Raw genomic sequence first — 21,754 nt, forward strand, 5'->3', positions numbered from 1 at the left:
TTTAATCTATAAAAATGATAACTTTATATGGTTTGTTATGGATGTACCACCTCAAAAGTCATATATTAAGCCCAGCCTGTGTGGTTCAGTGATTGAGCATCAACCTAAGAACCAGAAGGTCATAGTTTGATTCCTGGTCAGGGCACATGCCTGGTTGTGGGCTCAATCCCCAGTGTGGGGCCTGCAGGAGGCAGCCAATCAATGGTTCTCTCTCATCATTGATGCTCCCATCTCTCTCTCCCTCTCCCTTCCTCTCTGAAATATAAATATATATATATATTTTAAAGTCATATATAAAAACCCTAATCCTGCCCTGGCTGGCATAGTTCAGTGGTTAGAGTGTTGGCCCATGCATGGAAGGGTCTTGGGTTCAATTTCTGATCAAGGGCACATCCTGAGTTTCAAGTTCTAGTCCCTAGCCTGGGTCAGAGTGCATGCAGGAGGCAACCAGTCATTGTGTCTCTCTTATACTGGTGTTTCTCCCTCTCTCATTTCCTTCTCTCTCTTTCTCTCTCCCTTCCCTCCCCTCCCTTCCACTCTCTCTAAAAAAAAAATCAATGGAAAAAAATACCCTTGGGTAAGGATTAACAAAAAACATACAAAACCCTAATCCCAATGTGATGGTTTTTGGAGATAGAGCCTTTGGGAGATAATTAGGTCACAAGGGTAGAGCCCTCATGAATGGGATTAGTGCCCTTATAGGAAGAGGTCAGAGCCAGCTCATTCTCCTTCTGCCTTGTGAAGATACAATAAGAAGCTGACAGTCTGAAACATGGAAGAGGATCCTCGCCAAAATCTTACCAGGCTGGCATCCTGATCTTGGACTTGTAGCCTTGAGAACTCTGTGAAATAAACTGCTGTTGTTTATAAGCCACCCAAGTCTCTGCTATTTCATTATAGCAGCCCAAACTGACTAAGATATGGTTCCATATTTTAATTTGACCCGGAATCCTTTACATGAGCTAGTTCCATTATATAATTTTATTGGGACTGAACAGAAGAAAAATATATTCAATTAGTAATATTAAATCACACTAACCACTGTATATACTAACACATTTGATTTGCTGGCAGAAACCTAAGAGCAGTTAGTTATGCAGCCAGCATTAGTGTCAGATAGGCAGTTCCCCTCAGTTTATTAGTTCAGGTGTGCTAGCTAATATTGCTGGGAATGGGGGGGGGAGGGGCAGAGTTACTAAAATTAATTGGCTAGCATATATAAGGGGTCAGGACATCCTCCACACCTGAAATTAAGAGTATAAGGAAAGAGAATAAACTTGGAGGTTTTGATACACACTACAGCTAAAAGACAGTAACCCGGGGCCATGGAGCAAATGTAAATGATTGTTCCCTTTTCATTAGCAGCTGCGAGGACGGGGAGGGAAATGTTTTCTATGGTCCACTCAGCGTGGGAGACTGCACCCTGGGACCAGGAATGGGACTTCATCTGGAGGAAACCACGTTTGGATTGAGATCATTTCCTTTTTTTATTTTTTATTTTTATTGATTTTTTACAAAGAGGAAGGGAGAATGACAGAGAGTTAGAAACATCAATGAGAGAGAAACATTGATCAGCTGCCTCCTGCACACCTCCTACTGGGGATGTGCCCACAACCAAGGTACATGCCTTGGCCAGAATCGAACCTGGGACCTTTCAGTACGCAGGCCGGCACTCTATCCACTGAGCCAAACCGGTTAGGGCATTGAGATCATTTCTTGGGGAGTCTTAGGGAGAAGATAAGTACAGAGGGCCTTTAGGAAGATTGTGCTGGTGTTAGGGACAAAGAATATTGGGGACTAGCTGTGGTTATTTGAAATATCAATCATGCTCTGTTAACCAGGATTGCCTTGTGTTGGTTAAAGAAAGGACATTCTGACCTGGCTGGGAGTTGTGTGCCCCTGGGACCTGGGAGTCAACCTTGGACCAGGGAGTCAACCTTTAAATGTGGTTCATTCTCATTCAAGAACTGCCTGTTATCATGGAAAGATTAACAACCTGGTTGCCCGAACAATGGATTCCCACCCCAGCCTGCATAGCCTACTTCCCCATGCCCATAATCCCTGCTTCCCCATGTAATCTTTGTCCTACTCTATATAAGCATTGGGGGATTGCCAGCAGTATTGGAATAACCGCTCATATATGATTCAACCCTGTCTCTGCTTAATTGGCTCAAGTAGTGACAGGCAGCATGGACTCATTGATTGTCCAGTTATACTGGTACCACACCAATCCTGTGAACACAGGAACTGTCCTAATTCTGGACTCTAAGAAAGGCTCTCAAAGATCCATATGTATTGTCATTGTTTCACTTCTTTAGAAGTGTAAAAGGGACCCAGCCAACATGGCTCAGTGGTTCAGCATTGACCTATGAACCAGGAGTCATGATTCAATTCCTATTCCTGGTCAGGGCACAAGCCCTAGTTGTGAGCTTCATTCCCACTGTGGGACGTGCAGGAGGCAGCGGATCAGTGATTCTCTCTCATCATTGATATTTCTATCTCTCTGTCTCCCTCTCTCTCCTTTCCTCTCTAAAATCAATAAAAATATATTGGGAAAAGAAAGTATAAGGGAAAGGCATTTTGAAAGGGTCTTATTTAGGTTGTATTGTTCAACCTACTCCTCGATTGACCTGTCAGGCAGAATAGAAATGACACTCCTATTTTAATCCCCTCCCCTCAGGACCTGGACCTTCTTTGTAGGGACCTCCTCGGATTATAAAAGCTTACCCTTGAGAACTAGGATATTTCAGAGAGAATAGACTACTGACATCATCAACATCATCATCCCTATCATTCAGTGCTTAATTTGTCTCAAGCATTGTACTGAACTCTTACTACACATCACCTTCTTTAAATCTTGCCTTGCTGAAACCGGTTTGGCTCAGTAGATAGAGTGTCGGCCTGCGGACTGAAAGGTCCCAGGTTCGATTCCGGTCAAGGGCATGTACCTGGGTTGCGGGCACATCCCCAGTAGGAGATGTGCAGGGGGCGGCTGATTGATGTTTCTCTCTCATTGATGTTTCTAACTCTCTGTCTCTCTCCCTTCCTCTCTGTAAAAAATCAATAAAATATATTTAAAAATAAATAAATAAATCTTGCCTCATCACTATACAGGAGGCATACTTAATATTAATGCGTTACAGGTGAGGAAACAAAGCCTAATCCAGGTTAAATAACTCCCCCAACATTGCATAGATTTTAGCAGCAGAGCAGGCTCTAAACCACTTCTGCATGAACCAAATCTCCATGCTCTTAAACTACACTCTTCCTCCTCTGCTACCTGGGCTGATCCAGGCAGAAGAGTGGCAGAGTTCAAGTATTGAATCTGGGCCTTCAACTCTTTCAATCTTTTATGTCTAACTATTTTGAAATATAATCATGATTGAGTAGACATATATACAATCATATATATGTCTATGTTGCAAATTTAATTCGACAATAACAACACTAATTTTTTTCTTGCCAAGTAGGCTCAGTTTTTATATTTAGTTTCTCAAGTAACATTTTTGGGTACACAAAGATTTTTCAAAAAGGAGGTTAATTTAGCAGCCTTTAATTTAGAGTAATATTTCAATGTAATCCGTCTGCCTTGCAGTTCACAAACGTGCTGACCAGCTGGCTGCTTGTTGTGTTGATCTGAGGTGGCATGGTTTGGAAACCTTGACTGGAGTTCTGGCTCCTTCACTAGCGAGCTCTGTAATCCCAGACACATCTTTTAATCGTGTTCACCTGTTTTATTATCTCTAAGATGTTGTTGTCTAGCTCTAACATTCAAGGGCTCTGAGCTGTCTTATAAACATTTCTCAAGACATTAATTACATAATGTCTAAAAAAGATATGACAGATAAAAGTTCAATAAACAGATAAACTTAACTACTTGCCATATTCACTGTTTAAGTCTACAGACTTCGAGTTGTTTCTCCCCACTCCAGTATCCTTCATTTTCCTGCAAATCCTCAGGACAGGTCTGACTTTCAAGTAAGTTTTCTGACCTCTACAGAATTTCCTTTTCTAGATTCTTGAAAACCTTAGAGTTTATATCACATAATCTACTCCCTTGATTCTAAGTCACCTATACTTTACTGTTTCTAATGAAGTTCCTAATCCTCAATGAGATTTTCGTCTTTCATTCAGTTACTCATTCAACAACTGTTCACTGAGCACCTACAAACCTGCCAGGGAGCATTCTAGTGGCTCAAGAGAGTGATTGCTTTCTACCTCATGTATAAACCACAAGACTCTAACATAATGATTGTTGCGCATGTGTATCCTCACTGAGTTCCGAAGAGACTTGAGACTGAAATGTTGAATAACTAATTGTAATGACAGGTTTTAAAGGTTGGGTCGGAAACTTCAAAAACGGGATGAGTCCTCTGAGCCCTCCCAGAAAGAACCTCTCCCTCTCTCTCCGCCTCCACCTCCCCAAGTAAACCTGCTCTCCTCCAGTGGAGTTAAAGGAAGGGGTGAATCACAACTACACAATTGTAGGGCGCAGCTATAGGGTTAAGCCTCGGACTGACCTGTTGGCAAAGCCACAAACAAGTCCCAGCTTAGAGGGCACAGTCCTCTTAGGATAATTAGGCTTGACCTTATGACGCTCCCTAGATCCTTTCTAGGTAGCTAATGGGCTGTGGGAAGTGCAAGTGCTGCCAAAACAAGTGAAACTCACAAGAACATTGTAACTACGGTGAGCACTACCTTGTTTACCTCTGGCTATAACATAAAGGCTCAGCTTGCCTCTGGATCTCTCTGTGGCCTCAGCCAGGCACAGGAAGATCCACCTAGACCCAGCTTATTCTCTTTGTCTGTCATTTCTTCATCCTTTTGCTGCCTCTTGCACTCAGGCTTTTGAACCCTTGGCTGAGCTGGCTCGGCCCACACAATGAAGAAGGCAGGCAAGGGATTCAAACAGGAGAGAGAAGTGTGGAAGCAACTCCTCATTCACATCATATCGAGAAAAACGATCCTTTCATCTGACTGCATCAACAGAGTTCTATTTACTCTCAATGTATACTTAACTGAATAAGTTAAATTCCCTACCAGCATCATTAAAACTAGACTTGAGCCCTGACCCGTTTGGCTCACTGGATAGAGCGTCAGCCTGGGGACTGAAGGGTCCCAGGTTTGATTCCTGTCAAGGGCATGTACCTTAGTTGCAGGCACATCCCCGGTGGGGGTGTGCAGGAGGCAGCTGATCAATGCTTCTCTCTCATTGAAGTTTCTGACTATTCCTCTCCCTTCCTCTCTGTAAAAAGTCAAGAAAATATATTTAAAAAAAACAAACAACTAGACTTGAACTTCACATGCCTGGTCATTAAACATACTAGCTGTCATAATTTACCGTCTTGCCACCCACTCAATGATCACCCAGCATACTTACTGCCTTCGGACATTTCTGAGATATGGCTGTCACTATGTCGTCACTGTCTGTAGTTTGTGCTTCACTGACCTCAGAAGCTCGTTCACAGGATTCTTTATCTGCTAAGGAAGAGAATTGCCAGGTTGTGAACTATATGCTTAACTTTTTTTTTTTCTTTTTCTATTTTCTATGTAATGTAGGCCACAAATAGTAGTGAGCTATTTGCTTAGTGATACAGCCCACTGTAGAGTGTGGTATTCTCCCAAATAGCCCAAGTTGGTAAAGGTTATTAAAAAATAAAACCTTCCTGTGTCAATACTCAACCACTGACATGTCCAGGAAGCATAGAGAGTCCAAAGCAAGATGAACCCAGAGGCCCACACCAAGACACATTATAATTAAAATGCCAAAGGTTAAAGACACAGAGAGAATCTTAAAGGCAGCAAGAGAAAAGCAGTTAGTTACCTACAAAGGAGTGCCCATATTACTGTCATCTAATTTCTGAACAGAAACTTTGCAGGCCAGAAGACAATGGCAAGAATTATTCAAAGTGATGAATAAAAAAAAAAAAAAATACTACCTGCCCTGGCTAGTTTAGCTCAGTGGACAGAGCATCAGCCTGTGGACTGAAGGGTCCCGGGTTCGATTCTGGCCAAGGGCATGTACCTTGGTTGCGGGCACATCCCCAGTAGGGAGTGTGCAGGAGGCAGCTGATCGATGTTTCTCTCTCATCGATGTTTCTAACTCTCTATCCCTCTCCCTTCCTCTCTGTAAAAAATCAATAAAATATATTAAAAAAACAACAAAAAAAACCAAAGTGATGAAAAACAAGGACCTACAACCAAGATTACTCTACCCAGCAAAGCTATCATTTAGAATTGAAGGTCCGATAAAGAGCTTCCCAGACAAGAAAAAGCTAAAGGAGTTTATAACCACCAAACCAGTATTACATGAAATGTTGAAGGTATTCCTTAAGAAGAAGAAAAAAACAAAGAAGAAGGAGAAGAAGAAAAAGAAGAAGAAATAAAAAATATGAACAACAAAATGGCAACAAATACATATCTATCAACAATTGAATCTAAAAATCAAAATAAACAAACAAGAAATCTAAAAACAAAATAAACTGGTGAATAAAATAGAAAAGAAAATAAATTTGGGGGGGGAGGTTGGGGGTTAATGGGGGGGATGAGGACACATTTGTAATACCTTAACTAATAATAAAAAAACAAAAACAAAAACAAAAAACAAAAAAAAAAGAAAATAAATTTGGAGCACTAGTTGGTTTGGCTCAGGGGCTAGTTGTCAGTCTGTGGTCAGGGCATGTGCAGAAGGCAGCAACCAATTGATGTGTCTCTCTCACATTGATGTTTCTCTTTCCTTCCCTCCCACCATCCCTCCATCCCTCCATTCCTCGCACTCTCTCTAAAAAAGCAATGGAAAAAATATTCTTGGGTGAGGATTAACAACAATAAAAAATTTGGATTAACATCACAAATGAGCCAATTATGCTCCTTCTTCTATTTCTTTGTAACCATAATTCATAAGACCCTGGATTGATTAACATCTTAAAATCGCTAGGTAACTAAACTGGCTATAGCTAGCTTTAAATACACAGAAATCTACTTTCTTTGAGAATTCTAACCTTAATTGGCCTAACCAGCCCACTGTAACATAAAACTGAGCCTAGGGTCTTCAGTACTACATTCCCATAAAAACTTTAGCAATGAAGATGAAGAAGTAACTGTCTTGATCAAAGAATTCAATGATTAAATAGGAAAATCAGATTTTAAAAAGACAATACCAATTACAGGATGGAGAGCTTCATTTTGTATCAGTGCTGAAGGGAATGATGTCATTTCCTCTTCCTTTTTCTGATTCTTTAAATAATCATCTATGGAGATGTTAAACCCTGAGAATTTCCATTCAGTGTAGTTCACCTGCTACAGAATAAACACAATAAATAAAATTACATATAATGATATTGTATAATTATAATTATTTAATAAAATTAATAATCACATTAATATATAATTAATGCAATGCAAATTATCCTATAAAATAAAAGCCTAATATGCTAAGTGTCCAACCATTCAACTGTTTACCCAGTCACTATGACATACACTGACCACCAGGGGACAGATGCTCTGACCGGTAGGTTAGCTTGCTGCTGGGGTCTGACCAATTGGGACTGGGCGAAATGGGCTGGACACACCCTGGAGCCCTCCTGCGGTCCCTCCCCTGTCCTGATTGTGCGCTGGTGGGGTCCCTTGGCCTGGCCTGTGCCCTCTTGCTATCCGGGACTCCTCGGAGAATGTCAGAGAGCCAGTTTCGGGCCGATCCCTGCAGGCCAGGCCGAGGGGCCTCTAGTTATAACATAATAATGTAATATATAATCATATCACACATATTTATAATCTTTTTAAAAAAATGTATTTTATTGATTTTTTACAGAGTGGAAGGGAGAGGGATAGAGAGTTAGAAACATCAATGAGAGAGAAACATCAATCAGCTGCCTCCTGCACACCCACTACTGGGGATGTGCCCGCAACCAAGATACATGCCCTTGACTGGAATCGAACCTGAACCTGGGACCCTTCAGTCCACAGGCTGACGCTCTATCCACTGAGCCAAACCGGTCAGGGCTTATAATCTTATATGAACATATTTTTAGGTGTTACATAGTAACTTTCCTATAAAGAAAAGGCAGTATCAAGCACACAGTAGGTGTTCAATAAATACTTGTTCTTTTTTTTTTTAATTGATTTTTAGAGAGAGAGGGAGAGGGAGGGAGATAGAGAAACATAGAGAGTGACACCAATCCATGCCATCTATCAAGGATTGAGCCCAAAACCCAGGCCTGTGCCCTGACTGGGACTGAAACTGGTAACCTTTCAATGTACAGCATGACGCCCAACCATGTGAGCCACACCAGCCAGGGCAATACTTACCTTTTAATTTGTTTTCATTATAGTTGAAGTGGACTGGTTAAAACTGTGGTACTAAAGTTCTAAGCATAAATTGCAGATTACATAATCTGTTACATTGACTTGAACAGTCCAGAGGTTTATTAAACTACTTGTTTGTGGAAACACATAGTAGCCACAAAAAGCCATGATTATTGCTTATCCTGTGTGTCTGCTTCTGCTTTTTCCTCTGAGAACAATATCTTTGGGGATACTACAACCCACATGTTAGTTCTTCGGGTTTCTAAGGCCTTACCTGTAGTGTATTTCCACTTAAGAAGTTACGACTAAGATACTCCATTCTGTTCTTTCCTTGGATACCTGTTCTTCTGCCGTGTTTTCTTCTTGAGTAGCTTACAACCTGGTGTTCCCTTTCCTTTCTTTCTCCCACATAAGGAGGTTTTCTCTTAGTTGCATGCTGGTCAGCTGCGATGGGAATCTCAGCAGATACCACCTGGTCCGGAATAAAAGGAGCAGAAACAGCCTTATAAGATGATAGTTGACAGCCTTGATTCTCAAGAAAGGAATTTGAAGGCTAGCATTAGACTTCATGTCTCTCCTGTCACAGAGCTGAGAGATGCCATCTCTTTCTTCTCCCCACAATAAAACCCAGCGTTTGGCTCCATGAAACGCCTCGCGGCGTTATGAAGGGTGCTGACTAGGTCTGCAGAACGCATGACATTCACAGAAGGAACTTTTTCCCCCTTCAATTTTAATACTATTTTCTTCACATATGCTCCACAGGATTGGTGGAGGCCTGCTACCTGAGAAGGAAAGGAAGCCTTGTCCTCATCAGATGAGATCTCTGAACTGCGGTTGGCGCCGTTCTCATCAGTCTGAGCTTCTGCTTTCAGGAAGCTCTCGGGAGGTAGATAGCAAGACTTCCAATCCAGCTGTACCTGAACAGATCCATTGGGTTTTCTCGCAGGATCAGTGAGGCTAAAATCACCTGAGACACACACAGACATTAATAAAATCTGATCAAATGAAATAGGTAAGTGAGCTTAATCAGCACCTTGTCTATTCCCTCCATTTTTAAATTTCACCATATTGTTTACAATTAACATTCATCAAATAATCATGATGCTAATATACTCAGAAGTGACATAGAATGGTCTTGAATATTTATGTTCCCATTAAGAATATTTACTTATAATACTCCCTTAAAATATTTGGAGGGGAAGGTGGGTATCTCCAGGTTTCAAGAAGGGATAGGCAAAGGATGTATGGATAGGTAGAGCTTGCTTGTCATCAGTCACTCAGTCAGTAAACAGGATCGCCTTATCATTGCTATTACCAAATGCTTGCTATGCCTTAAGCACACCAAGGAAACCATTATCTATACTCAAGTGGTCCTTATTTCTAAAATAACAAAAGCCAAGGAAACTCAAGCAAAATAGCTTTTTCCCAAAGGCCAGACTTCTGATCTGTAATGCTGATTAATTTAACAGATGACTCACATTTTATCTCCTCTTTGGCAAAGGATGGCTTGTGAGCAGAAGTGTCAGCCTTTTTGTTTGTTTGTTTAGAGCACTTGTGATATTGGGAGGAGAGAGTCCTCACACACTTCCTGGCACATCCAGATGCTTGTTAAATATGGTTGGTTTACTGGCTGCATCCATTTCACTTCTTTTTAAAATTTTTTTTTTAAATGCTATCTTATTAGTAACATTTTCTACACATTTTCATTTAAAATACACAAGATTTTCTTTTTAAAAAAATATATTTTATTGGTTTTTTTACAGAGAGGAAGGGAGAGGGACAGAGAGTAAGAGACATCGATCAGCTGCCTCCTGCACACTCCCTACTGGGGATGTGCCCGCAACCAAGGTACATGCCCTTGACCGGAATCGAACCTGGGACCCTTGAGTCTGCAGGCCAACGCTCTATCCACTGAGCCAAACCGGTTAGGGCTCCATCACACTTATAAATGAGAGTGTGGATATTCCTGCCTCACCCTTCCAGAGAGTTGACCCTTCCTGGGTGCACCCCACAACCCTGGGTATGAAAGTAAAGTAAGGTAGTATGAAGTTAAGCTCCATTTGGGGGAGGGGGAAGGGATATTTTTAAGAAATTTCCCTTAGTTGTGGTATAGCATAGAACCCTTGCTAACTTGTGTCTAATATTTAAAGGAAGAGAATTATGAGGGACTGTTAAGGACAGTTTATAATCAGGTATGTAGTCATGTGCTAAGAAACAATAGTTCTTAAGTAAAGACAAATACTGGGAAGCATTATAGAATTGGAAAATGTTTGTTCAGAAATAAAGGCATGACTTCAGGTTGGGGGGTCTACCCACTCGGGAATCTTGCTTTAATTGTTGAAGCAGAAGAAGCCAATGTTTCCACTGACCAGTGAAACTCTAAGTCTGCACTGTCACTTTTGACAATATTCTAAAGTCCTTTCAGCAGGTTTTTAAGAGAGACTGTTCCAAGCAAGTAATCAAAGAAAAGTAGAATTAGGACTGGAAGATAACACTGGGCAAAGACCATAACAATGCAGTAACCTTGAACTCCCACCTTTAATGGATTTGTTTTGTGCAAGAGGCAGCAAGGGCACTTGGACTTTGCCAAGGTAGGAGCCAGATTCTGCGTCTTCATCATCAAAAACGTATATAGACAGGGCCTCCCGTCTCAGATATTGATCCAGGTCAGAAGTCACAAGCACTGGGAATTGAGCCTGGTCTCTAAAGTAGGGATTGTTACTGGCTGGAATGATGGCCGTGTCGTGGTCAGGAAAGGTGAAAAAACGGTACATGGCATACGGACTGGGTTGGGTTCCCAGCCGTCGACTCTGGAGGCCACAGCATCTGGTGATTTCCACCTGCAGCTCATTCTGATGCTTCCAAGTCTCTGATCTGGACTGGAGAGATGTTGGTCTTGGATGGAGAGAAAGGGCAACCTAGGAGAGTTGTTGTAGGTGAAGCCCAGCACCCTTAATGAGCAAGAGCTCTGACCTAGCGAACTGGGTCACAAAGAAACCTAATAACTTTCACCTGCCTGCACACTGACTCCGGCAGATGGCTATCAGAGGGAGATGCTGGCACTCAGGCCTTGTCTGAGAGAATGGAACAGAAAAGCTATTTTGTTCACAGCAGGGAGAGGTAACTAGCTCCAAGGGCATGGTTTCATTTCAAACTCAGGCTTGGCCAAGGAAAAAATCTGAACTACTTGTGGTGTGACAGTTTTTCTCTTCCATTCACATTCAACGGGAGGATGAGCTGACATCATGAGCTGCTGGGATGAGGCTCCTTTGAGATGCATGGGCACATCCTTTTTCTCACCTCATCCTCCTGGGCCCTCCAGGCTGACAGGTAGGCCTGAGCTTTTTTTCGCTTATTGCATGCCTGTAGGCTGGATCTTATGGGGAAGTGCAGCCTCATCCAGTATTCTAGCACCCCAAAGTCTTCTCCACCAGCTCCTGGGCAGCAGAAAGTATGAAAGGCATGGAGGACACAGATGGCGTGGCGAGGATCAAGAATAAAGGGAAAGGAAATGGGAGAGCAGCAGAGGAGCAACAATAGATGTTGGGAAATTCTGCATTGGACCCAGGAGCTGTGGGAAGCTGATAGCACTTACCAGTAAGTGTGGCAGAGCCATGGACTCTCTCCACAGTCTCCAGCACCCTGTCAAAGCAAATCCATCCGGCTGCAAGGGTGTGGTGCTCACTGGCTAGAGCCTGGTGAAGCTCAAGCTGGGCTGAAGCCCCTTGAAGGTAGTGCAAGAAAAGGGAATCTGTCTCTACCACATACTGGGAGGTGAAGTCATAAAGCGGGTGTGGCCCCACAGCTAGTGGGGTACAGTGGGTTTCAAAATCATAGAAGGAATAGGTGCAGAAAGTGGTAGGTTGAGTGTCTTCAGCCTGAGCTAGAGCAGCAGATGTCAGGAAGGCCTGGTGAATGTGCAGTTCAAACAGATTCTCACTTTGATGCAACAGAGAAATGTTCACTTTATCCTCATCTCTATGGGCTGGCAGTGTTTCCAGATATAATGACATCTGTCGGGTACCATAAGCCACATCTTTGAGCTGTTCTAGAGGGGAAAGAAAACTGCCTATCCATGAAAGGGTAGGGAGCTCGTTCTTAGAATAAAGGAAGGTGGACAAAAGGAGACTAGAAACCATGGTGGAAGTCCAAGTTGGGATTATTTCAAGAAACCATGTGATTCAAAAGGAAAAGCAGCAGAATGACAACCAGGAGCTTTGAATTCCGGTGGCTAAACAATCCAATATCTCCTTTAGAAGTAAGGTTCAAAATGAGTAATGGGAAAGTAAACACTAAGCTCAGGAAAACACTGGAGGCACAATTTATTCTACAAATGACATTTTGGCTTACAGCAAATCGGTAATTCCATCAGAGAAGTGCTAGAAACAGAAAATGTGAATATTTCCAAAATGTTGGGATATTACCCATGGAAAAAATAGCAAGTTACAGTCATGGTATCTACACTAATAAAAGAGAAAGATGCAAATTGACCATACCTTCACAATGCCCACCAGCCAATCAGGAGTGAGTGGAAATTAACCCATAAAAACTGGCAGATTAATTTACATGCATGGGCACTGAGTGGCTGGGGGTAGGCATTCCGCACTTCCCCAGCCACTCTGGGCCTCTGGGCAGCATGGGAAGGTGGAAAGGTGGCTCTGGGCCAGAGCGAAGGCGGTGCCAAGGGAAGGAAGGCCCATTATTGCACGAATCTTCGTGCATCGGGCCTCTAGTCTATTAGGTTACCTTGGGCCCCTTCTAATAAATGATTCCCCTTCTCCAGCCAGATCAGTGCCAAGAATCTTCATTCTGTTAAGAATTTGATTTCATCATAAGAAGGCAAAGCAAATCCACTTTAAGTTAAAGAGTAATGAAGTAAAAAGGTGGAGGAGGACACCTATTGGAAAGAGGTTGAAAATATTGACAATGGAATGCAAAGATATGTAAGACAGTCCAACAAATCTGTGCATTACCTCCCATATTCAACCAACCAGAAACTTGATATCGGGGAGTATTTGAGTCTTCAGTGTGTTGATGGTGAAGGTCCTATTTAAAGAGTTAAAGTAGTAGAATAAAAATATTTTGCACACATTAGAATTTCGTCCTGCCCCAAATAAATGGAACACAGAGATTGACATGGGTTTCTTAATTGATAAGATTAATATAACTCAAGAAAATAAATCTAAAATTTTGCATTTCATGACACAGAGTTAACAATCTTAGCATATGAAGAAATTCTACAAATCAATAAAATACAGAGCCACTTGCCTGACTGGCACAGTTCAAATGGATAAAGAACAGAAACAGGCAATTCTCAAAAGAAATAATACATATAACTGGTAAACATAGGAAAAACTCGTTAGCCTTACCAGTAATGACAGACCTATTAAGTTAAAATAAATGAATCTGTTAAAAAATAAAATAAAATAAATAAATAAATAAATAAATCCTTAGACGTAGATAAGGGTGTTTATCCTGCACTTTTCCAGGAGAAAGACCGTGAAACTGGAAGACATGAGAATTTCAGCCCAAGGAGGGGTTTCCTTTGTTATATGGCAGTGACCTTTTAACAGACTCACCCTGCTTTGGATAAGTCATGCCCCAGAGTGGGCCACCGCCCTTTACTCTAGCTCCATGCTCACTAAGTAACCTGCTTACTGATTCTGCTTCCAGAGAGAGGGCTGTCCTGAACAGTGGTTTCAAATATTCTCGTGGCAGCCGCTATCACAGATATAACAAATGAGCATGCTGGCTTAAATATCAGTCTTTGATGAATTTCGCTTAGTGTAAGTCAGGTCTCTCACCACTGGGTATAATAACAAAGCCAATTTTCTTGACAGGCATGGCTGAAACCAGGTCCTGGTCAGTAGGGATTGTACTAAATATAGGAAGTACCACACTATGACATTTGCATACGTGTCCAGCCACATGTCCTGTTATGCCTACCTCCTCAAACTACAACAAAGAATTTAGAGACGCTGAGAGAGAAATCACATAAAAGGATGATGAGAAATGAGTGATGAAATTCTATTATCTCACACAAACTGCTATGTAGGCCTGGCTTGAGGCAACAATCTTAAGAGAGGGAGTGTTTACACCAGCCTGAGGGCCAACGGTGATCTGCTCTCATTCTCAAAATAGATCCAGCAATTGCTGGGCCCTGTTGAAACTCTCCAGAGAAAACAGAGAAAGATGCTGATGTGATGAAGCAAAAGAAGCTGCTGGCCATGTATTAAAACAACAGAGATGGTAGGGTAAAGAACAGGAGGGAAAAGTCATACGCCAAGGACACAGACAGTAGCTTTGTGATGGGTCCCAAGGAGAGGAGAACAAAATACTAAGACTTGCCAGATAGTGGGAGGCCATGGCTTCTTAAAATACCTTCCAGTTGCTTGATACGATTGTTCTTGAGGTCTAAGAGTCTATTCAGCCTCTCCATTTTTTCATTGTGATCTTGATTCTCATTATCAGCTTTTGTCATCATTGCATCCAGTTCCTCCTGAAACAAAATAATGTCTGAATTTTTCTACCTCAGTGGCCCAGAACTAAAGAGCCCAGATATAACTCAAGAAAATAAATCTAAAATTTAGCGGGGTAAAAGACACCCCGCTATCTCCTTTGCAGGGCCAATTCAGCCACTAGGAAAAAATCTGGATTCCTCACAGACCCCTCCAGGACCTGTAGTGCTATTAGTGCCCTGGGGCAATGTTTTCCTGGGACTGGCAAAATTTAAACTCAGCAGGTTCACACCCGCCATTTCCATTCCCAGCCCCTTCACTGGCTTCTGTCGCCAGTGGGCATGCGTGAGTTCTCAAATTTTTCAAAGGACAGCACTTTCTGTGTTTGCACAGGACCTCATGTCACCTTGCATCAGCCCTGGAAACTCGGGCCTTGCTTCATTCCCAGTCTTGTAAGTGGTTCCCATGTGCCTATTTCTCTCTCCCCTTCCTGTACCCTCTTCTCTTGCACCTGATAACACACGTTGATCTTGCGCTGCAGAATAAGCATGTCTCTGGTCTTTTCTAGTTCCAGTGTGGTCTCTGCATATGATATTTGCAACTCACTTAACAACTGGGACAGTTTCTTTTCTTCTTGTTTTTTTGGTTCACAGAGCTGTAGAGGGAAAAGCATAGGTAGAAGGGAGTATAAATATGACAGGTCCGGTAGAAACTATTCTCCATAAAGCAGTTGTTGGTAACAGTAAAATACCAGCAGCAGAATCTACTCCAACATGTCAGAGAGTTCTGGTGCAAGCTCACAAGTGCCCTCTCTCCTAGCCCCTCATGCGCAGTCGCAGTGAGGAAGCTATGCAGCCTCTACTGGCTGCTTGCTCTTCAGCAGGTCATTTCAAGCCCTCATCTGAAAAAGATGCTAAGTTTTTTTTTAACTGTAAAGGGTAGAAAGAAAAAAAGTATGGATTAGTGTTGTAATCCTTTCATCTTTTCTATAGAGGGAGCTTGCTGGATGAAAGACGCACATACCTCTATCTGAGTGGCCTCAAGGAACAGAGGCGGGGGAGTGGCTGGCTCAGCTGGCCTGTCAGTAGATTGGGAAATTGTGTCTTTATTTTGGAGGATCTCTACCTCCTGCTTATGTTTCTCAAGCAGGTTGGTGACTTCAAGCTTCAGATCCTCGTTTTGAGCTGGGGAAAAAGTAATCCGGAAAGTTGAAACTCTGTAGTTATCAGTAGCCATGGTTAAAGCTGGACCAAGTATAAATCAAATTTCCCACTAATGTTTAATTCATTTTATAAATTTGCCCTGAGAAAAGCAATTCTCTTTTATTTCTACAAAGGAGTTCCAGCTTATTGACCCCGTAAACTGAGTTGATCTTTGGACTCCAAAGACAAAACGAAAAGCCACCTGCAGAACTGTAGAGTGAAAGGTAGAACAACAAACAAAAACAGCCACTCGGCGGGCCTGGCACAGCTCAAAACTTTTTGGACAGCACCATCCAAACCAGTGTGCCAACAGCTCCTCCAACTCCGTTTAGACTGCCATCTGTTGACTCTGTGGCACCCGCTCCACACTCACCCTCATCTGGCGGGACGGTGGGCATTCGGGCATTTGTGGGTATGTGTGTTTAGGGAAGGAAGGTGATCAATGTGATCATTCTATTATCATGCATTAAACAGGGGGTTACATTAGATTACCTAAGGCAGTGGTTCTCAAGCTTCTGGCCCTTTAAATACAGTTCCTCATGTTGTGGCCCCCAACCATAAAATTATTTTCGTTGCCATTTCATAACTGTAACTTTGCTACTGTTATGAATCGTAATGTAAATATCTGATATGCAGGATGGTCTTAGGCGACCCCTGTGAAAGGGTCGTTCGACCGCCAAAGGGGCCGCGACCCACTGGTTGAGAACCACTGCTAAGGTCTTTGCAAGACTTCACTTGTGCATCATACCTACTACAAAGTCAACATGTGCTCCTAGCTTTATCCTTTTATGCTTCCTGCCTCTAATTGAAAAAAATAATTTTTCTTTTTAAAAATTATTTTTATTTTTTTCAATTACAGTTTATATTCAATATTATTTTGTATTAATTTCAGGTGTTTAGCATACTGGTTAGATATTAGTATACTTTACAAAGCGTTCCCCCTGATATTTCTTAATCCTCATCCAAGGATATTTTTCCATTGATTTTTTAAAAATATATTTTATTGATTCTTTACAGAGAGGAAGGGAGAGGAATAGAGAGTTAGAAACATCGATCAGCTGCCTCCTACACCCCCCCACCCCCCCACTGGGGATGTGCCCGCAACCAAGGCACATGCCCTTGACTGGAATCGAACCTGGGACCCTTCAGTCTCCAGGCCGACGCTCTATCCACTGAGCCAAACCAGTCAGGGCTCCATTGATTTTTAGAGATAGTGAAAAGGAGGGGGAGAGACAAAGAGAAACATCAATGAGAGAGACACATTAATTGGTTGCCTCCTGCATTCGCCCTGACCAGAGCTGGGAATCAAGCTGCACTGGTACGTGCCCTTAACTGGAATCGAACCTGGGGCCCTTCAGTCTGCAGGCTGACACTCCATCCACTGAGCCAAACCAACTAGGGCTCCCCCTCATATTTCTAGTACCCAAATGGACCATACATATTATTACAATATTTGGTTATCTATGCTGTACTTTATATAACCATGACCGCCTCAGTTTTTCTTTTTGTGTGTGTGGCTTTATCTTTTTTGGTGTCATATTTCTTTTCTTTCACTCTCTTATGTGAATATACTAGAGTATGAAATCGAAGTTTAGTAAGACTAAATATCAAGGTCTAGGCTAGCAAAAAAAAGTGAGGCAAAGGTCTTTTTGATAGTATTTAAAAATCTTTGAGTCTTTTTTTCAATCTTTATATTTAATTCACTTTTAGGATATAGTCTGGTGATTAGTCAGTATACACTAATATCGGTATAGTGCAGTAACAAATATGTGCTGTATCTCCATGGCTTAACACAGGGGTCCTCAAACTACGGCCCGCGGGCCACATGCAAATACAAATATTGTATTTGTTCCCGTTTTGTTTTTTTACTTCAAAATAAGATATGTGCAGTGTGCATAGGAATTTGTTCATAGTTTTTTTTTAAACTATAGTCCGGCCCTCCAACAGTCTGAGGGACAGTGAACTGGCCCCCTGTTTAAAAAGTTTGAGGACCCCTGGCTTAACACAACAAGGTTGAAGTCTGGGCTTGAGAAGTCCAGTATAGATCAAGAGACTTTTTTTCATGTGAGTCTTGGGGATTAATCAGCTTTAATTTTTTGGCTCCAATATTTTGACATGTGGCCTCTGATGCAGTTTATATAAACTATGTAACTCTAACAACTCAGCCAAAAGGACAGGCTGCTGGGCTACTACCCTGCCTGCCAATTGCCTCCTCAGCCAGGAAACACAGAACATGTTGTTCTCAATGTGGTGAGCCCTAAACATTTTTGGAGTAACTATCTACTGTGATCCAAGAGTTAGGATAGGAGAAAATGATAGTGGTAACTAAGAGCAATAATTTGCTTCTCAATTTCAGGCATCAAATGCTAAAAAAATAAATAAGGCCCTCAATCACTTCTAAAATGATTAATAAGAATAAAAGTCCCTCTCCCTCTCTTTCTGTAAAAAATCAATAAAATATAGTTTTTAAAAAAAGAATAAAAGGCAGAGAAATTCATTTTCAATACTTTCAATAAATAAAGTGGCCCTAGCCAGTTTGGCTCCGTTGATAGAGTGTTGACCTATGGACTGAAGGGTCCTGGGTTTAATTCTGGTCAAGGGCACATGCCCAGATTGTGGGCTCGATCCCCAGTAGGGGGCATGCAAGAGGCAGCCGATCAATGATGCACTCTCACCATTGATGTTTCTATTTCTATCTTCCTCTCTGAAATCAATAAAAATATATTTAATAAATGAATGAAGTGAATGTTTAAAAACATAATAGCCTGGCCAGTGTTGCTCAGTAGTTGAGCGCTAACCTATGAACCAGAAAGTCACGGTTTGATTCCTGGTCATGACACATGCCAGGGTTTTGGGCTTGATCCCCAGTAGGGGGGCATGCAGGAGGCAGGCTGATTGATTATCTTCTTTCATCATTGATGTTTCTCTCTCTCCTTCTCCCTTCTCCGAAATAAATATTAAAAAGTATATATATATATGTATATATATATGCATAATAAATTAAGAATTGGCATCCTCTCAAATGGAAAGTCATTATATAGAAAAAAGTATAAGTGTGAGGTAGGTGTTGTGCTTTCTGGATTGTAAAGCTGATCCCCATTGCCAGTGTCCTTATTCTAGCCAACTATGAACAACTGAGGGATTAGAGAAATGCTGACCCAGGTTCCTTTCTCCCCAACCAGATGCAGAGGATGCCTCATTTGAGACAGCTCTTCAAGACCCAGCCTACCTGTCACTCTGGACAGCTGAAGTAAGACTTCTCTCTTCTCCTCCAGCTCAGCATCCAGCTGATGCTGCAACTGAGAGACCTTCTGCTGAAGCGGTTCTCCTCCACGTTCTTGGCTCCAGTGGGGAGGATTACTGCTGTCCAGCATGCTGAACCCGAGAAGAAGTAAGGAGGGAGGGGGGATTTGTCAGATGGATACTCAAAGGTGTTTGACAAAATGTCTGTATTACACAGTCTCAGCATCTCCTGGGCCTAGTTCATCATTCACTGCCCTACATGTTTTTTCTGCCCCTGCTTTATCTGTAACTGTCAGTTACCAACTGCCTTGGAACTTTGGGTTCTATTGAGTTCTTTAGCATCACTTCTGTTTAGGCCCCAAATAGCCCGCTGGGCAAACCACCCAAGTCACATCTATTTCTCAAGGAACTCCTCTAGCATGACGGCTTTCTTTAGTCGGGAAACTGTGTACCAGGACATTCTCAGGCCTGCTGGATTAAAATGAGGAACAAAATACTCCTCTTTTCCTCGCTCTATTCCTCTATCTACCATCACCAGTGGCTAGTTTAGAGAATACTTGCTTTTGAACTAGAATATAAATTGCTACACTGAGCCCAGCCGGCGTGGCTCAGTGGTTGAATATCTACCTATAAACCAGGAGGTCACGGTTCAATTCCTGGTCAGGGCTCCATCCCCCATGGCGGGTGTGCAGAAGGCAGCCAATCAATGATTCTCTCTCATCATGATGTTTCTATCCCTATTTCCCTCTCCCTTCCTCTCTGAAATCAAAATATTTAAAAAATTACTAGGAAGGCAGGAACTAATAGTTTCAACTTTTCAGTGACTATACCCTACAAACACCATTGTATGTAGCTGTCAGAGCAGACCAATTTTGGGTTTGTTTGTTTGTTTGTTTGTTTTGTTACTCCTCATCCAATGATATTTTTACCATTGATTTTTAGTAAGAGAGGAAGAGAAGGGGGAGGGGGAGAGAGAAGTAAGAGAGAGAAACATCAACGTGAAAGAGACACCTTGATTGGCTGCCTCACACAAGCGCTCCAACAGGAGCCAGGGAACAAACCTGCCACCCAGGTAGGTGCCCTTGACCAGGAAGCGAACCCGAGACCCTTAGGTTCTTGGGCTGACACTCTACCACTGAGCCACTCCGGCCAGGGCAGGGCAGACCCATTTTGAATGTAAACACACACGGCCAGTCCTTAGTTGTTTACACAAGTGGAGTGATATTGACAAACTGTTATTTCTGCTTATGTCTTTTTTTCCTATTTATCGCTTCAATAAATGTGGTCTAAAAACAACTGGCTTAGGCTAATATTAAGAGTTCTTGGCACTTCCTGACCATACATTCGATGACGGTCCAAGAAGATAATGTTCTGCATGATGAGGGGAAGACCAATAGTAGTGTTTGTAACAGGGAGGCTTCAGCGTGGTAATCCCCCACTACCTCATTTCACTGAGGTGAAAAGCATCAGTTGTTCCCAGGATATCCCCATTCAACTTCCCCAATAGATCCTCTTCCGCCTCTAACTGAATCAGAAGGAACATTTAATTTTTATTAATTCCAGGTATTTTTAATTCCAAAAAGGAAATGCATGAATGTATGTGTGCTGTGAAAAAGTAAAATGATGTGGAAGTGTGTAGAATAAAAATGAAGGTGCCTCTTTGCCCTACTCCAATCCTTTTGGGTCAGAGTTAATATATTCTTTTGCAACTAGATTTTTCTTTTAATAATAGGCAAATATGACTACAGCATTTTTGTTTGTTTGTTTGTTATGTTAATCCTCACCCGAGGATATTTTTCCATTGATTTTTAGAAAGAGTGGAAGGGAGGGGAGAGACAGAGAGAAACATCGATGTGAGAGAGACACATTGATTGGTTGCCTCCCACACGAGTCCTGACCAGGGCCGGGGATCAAGCCTGCAACCGAGATATGTGCCCTTTGACTGGAATCGAACCCGGGATCCTTCAGTCCGCAGGTTGACACTCTACCCACTGAGTCAAACTGGCTAAGGCCACATCATTTTTAATAGCTTCATCAGATTTTTTAAAATTTATTTTTATTGTTGAAAGTATTACTTCTGTCTCCTTTTTTCCCCCCATTGACTCCATCCACCCTGCTCCTGCCCCCCTACCCCCAGGCCTTCACCACATTATTGTCTGTGTCCGTGGGTTATGCATATATGCATATAAGTTCTTTGGTTAATCTCTGCTCGCCCCCTGCATCCCCCTTCCCAGCTTCACCATATTTTATTGTGGAAATGCAAAATGATTTACTTAGTCAATCCTTATCAAAGAAAATTTGGATGATTTCAATTATTTTTTACTATTATTAACAATGCAGCCTGGCTGGTGTTGCTCAGTGGTTGGATTCTGGTGTTGCTCAGAATCTAACTAGGCGGTCAAGGTTAGATTCCCAGTCAGGGCACATGCCCTGGTTGCAAGCTTGATCACCAGTAGGCGTTATGCAGGAGGCAGCCTATCAATGATTCGCTCCCTCTCCCTTCCTGTCTGAAATCAATAAAACTAAAAAAAAAAAATGCAGTAATTA

General features: G+C 42.1%; 1 protein-coding gene and 1 non-coding gene across 2 annotated transcripts in view; both read right to left on the bottom strand.

The window, feature by feature from the left end:
• Nucleotides 1-19,433, bottom strand: part of RPGRIP1 (RPGR interacting protein 1) — a 34,038-nt gene extending 14,605 nt beyond the window's left edge. The window contains 12 exon segments of the mRNA XM_036356482.1: nt 5,381-5,478; nt 7,161-7,299; nt 8,579-8,806; nt 9,087-9,271; nt 10,841-11,183; nt 11,605-11,741; nt 11,900-12,352; nt 14,653-14,803; nt 15,274-15,417; nt 15,786-15,946; nt 19,194-19,362; nt 19,365-19,433. Of these exon segments, the coding sequence (XP_036212375.1) occupies nt 5,381-5,478; nt 7,161-7,299; nt 8,579-8,806; nt 9,087-9,271; nt 10,841-11,183; nt 11,605-11,741; nt 11,900-12,352; nt 14,653-14,803; nt 15,274-15,417; nt 15,786-15,946; nt 19,194-19,362; nt 19,365-19,433 (2,277 nt within the window).
• On the bottom strand, nt 5,553-5,692 carry LOC118661844. Its single transcript, XR_004969495.1, has one exon. It is a non-coding gene; the product is annotated as a small nucleolar RNA SNORA4 (small nucleolar RNA).
• Nucleotides 19,434-21,754: the final 2,321 nt, after the last annotated feature.

Source organism: Myotis myotis, unplaced genomic scaffold (genome assembly GCF_014108235.1).
Source record: "Myotis myotis isolate mMyoMyo1 unplaced genomic scaffold, mMyoMyo1.p scaffold_m19_p_1, whole genome shotgun sequence".
Taxonomy (NCBI): domain Eukaryota; kingdom Metazoa; phylum Chordata; class Mammalia; order Chiroptera; family Vespertilionidae; genus Myotis; species Myotis myotis.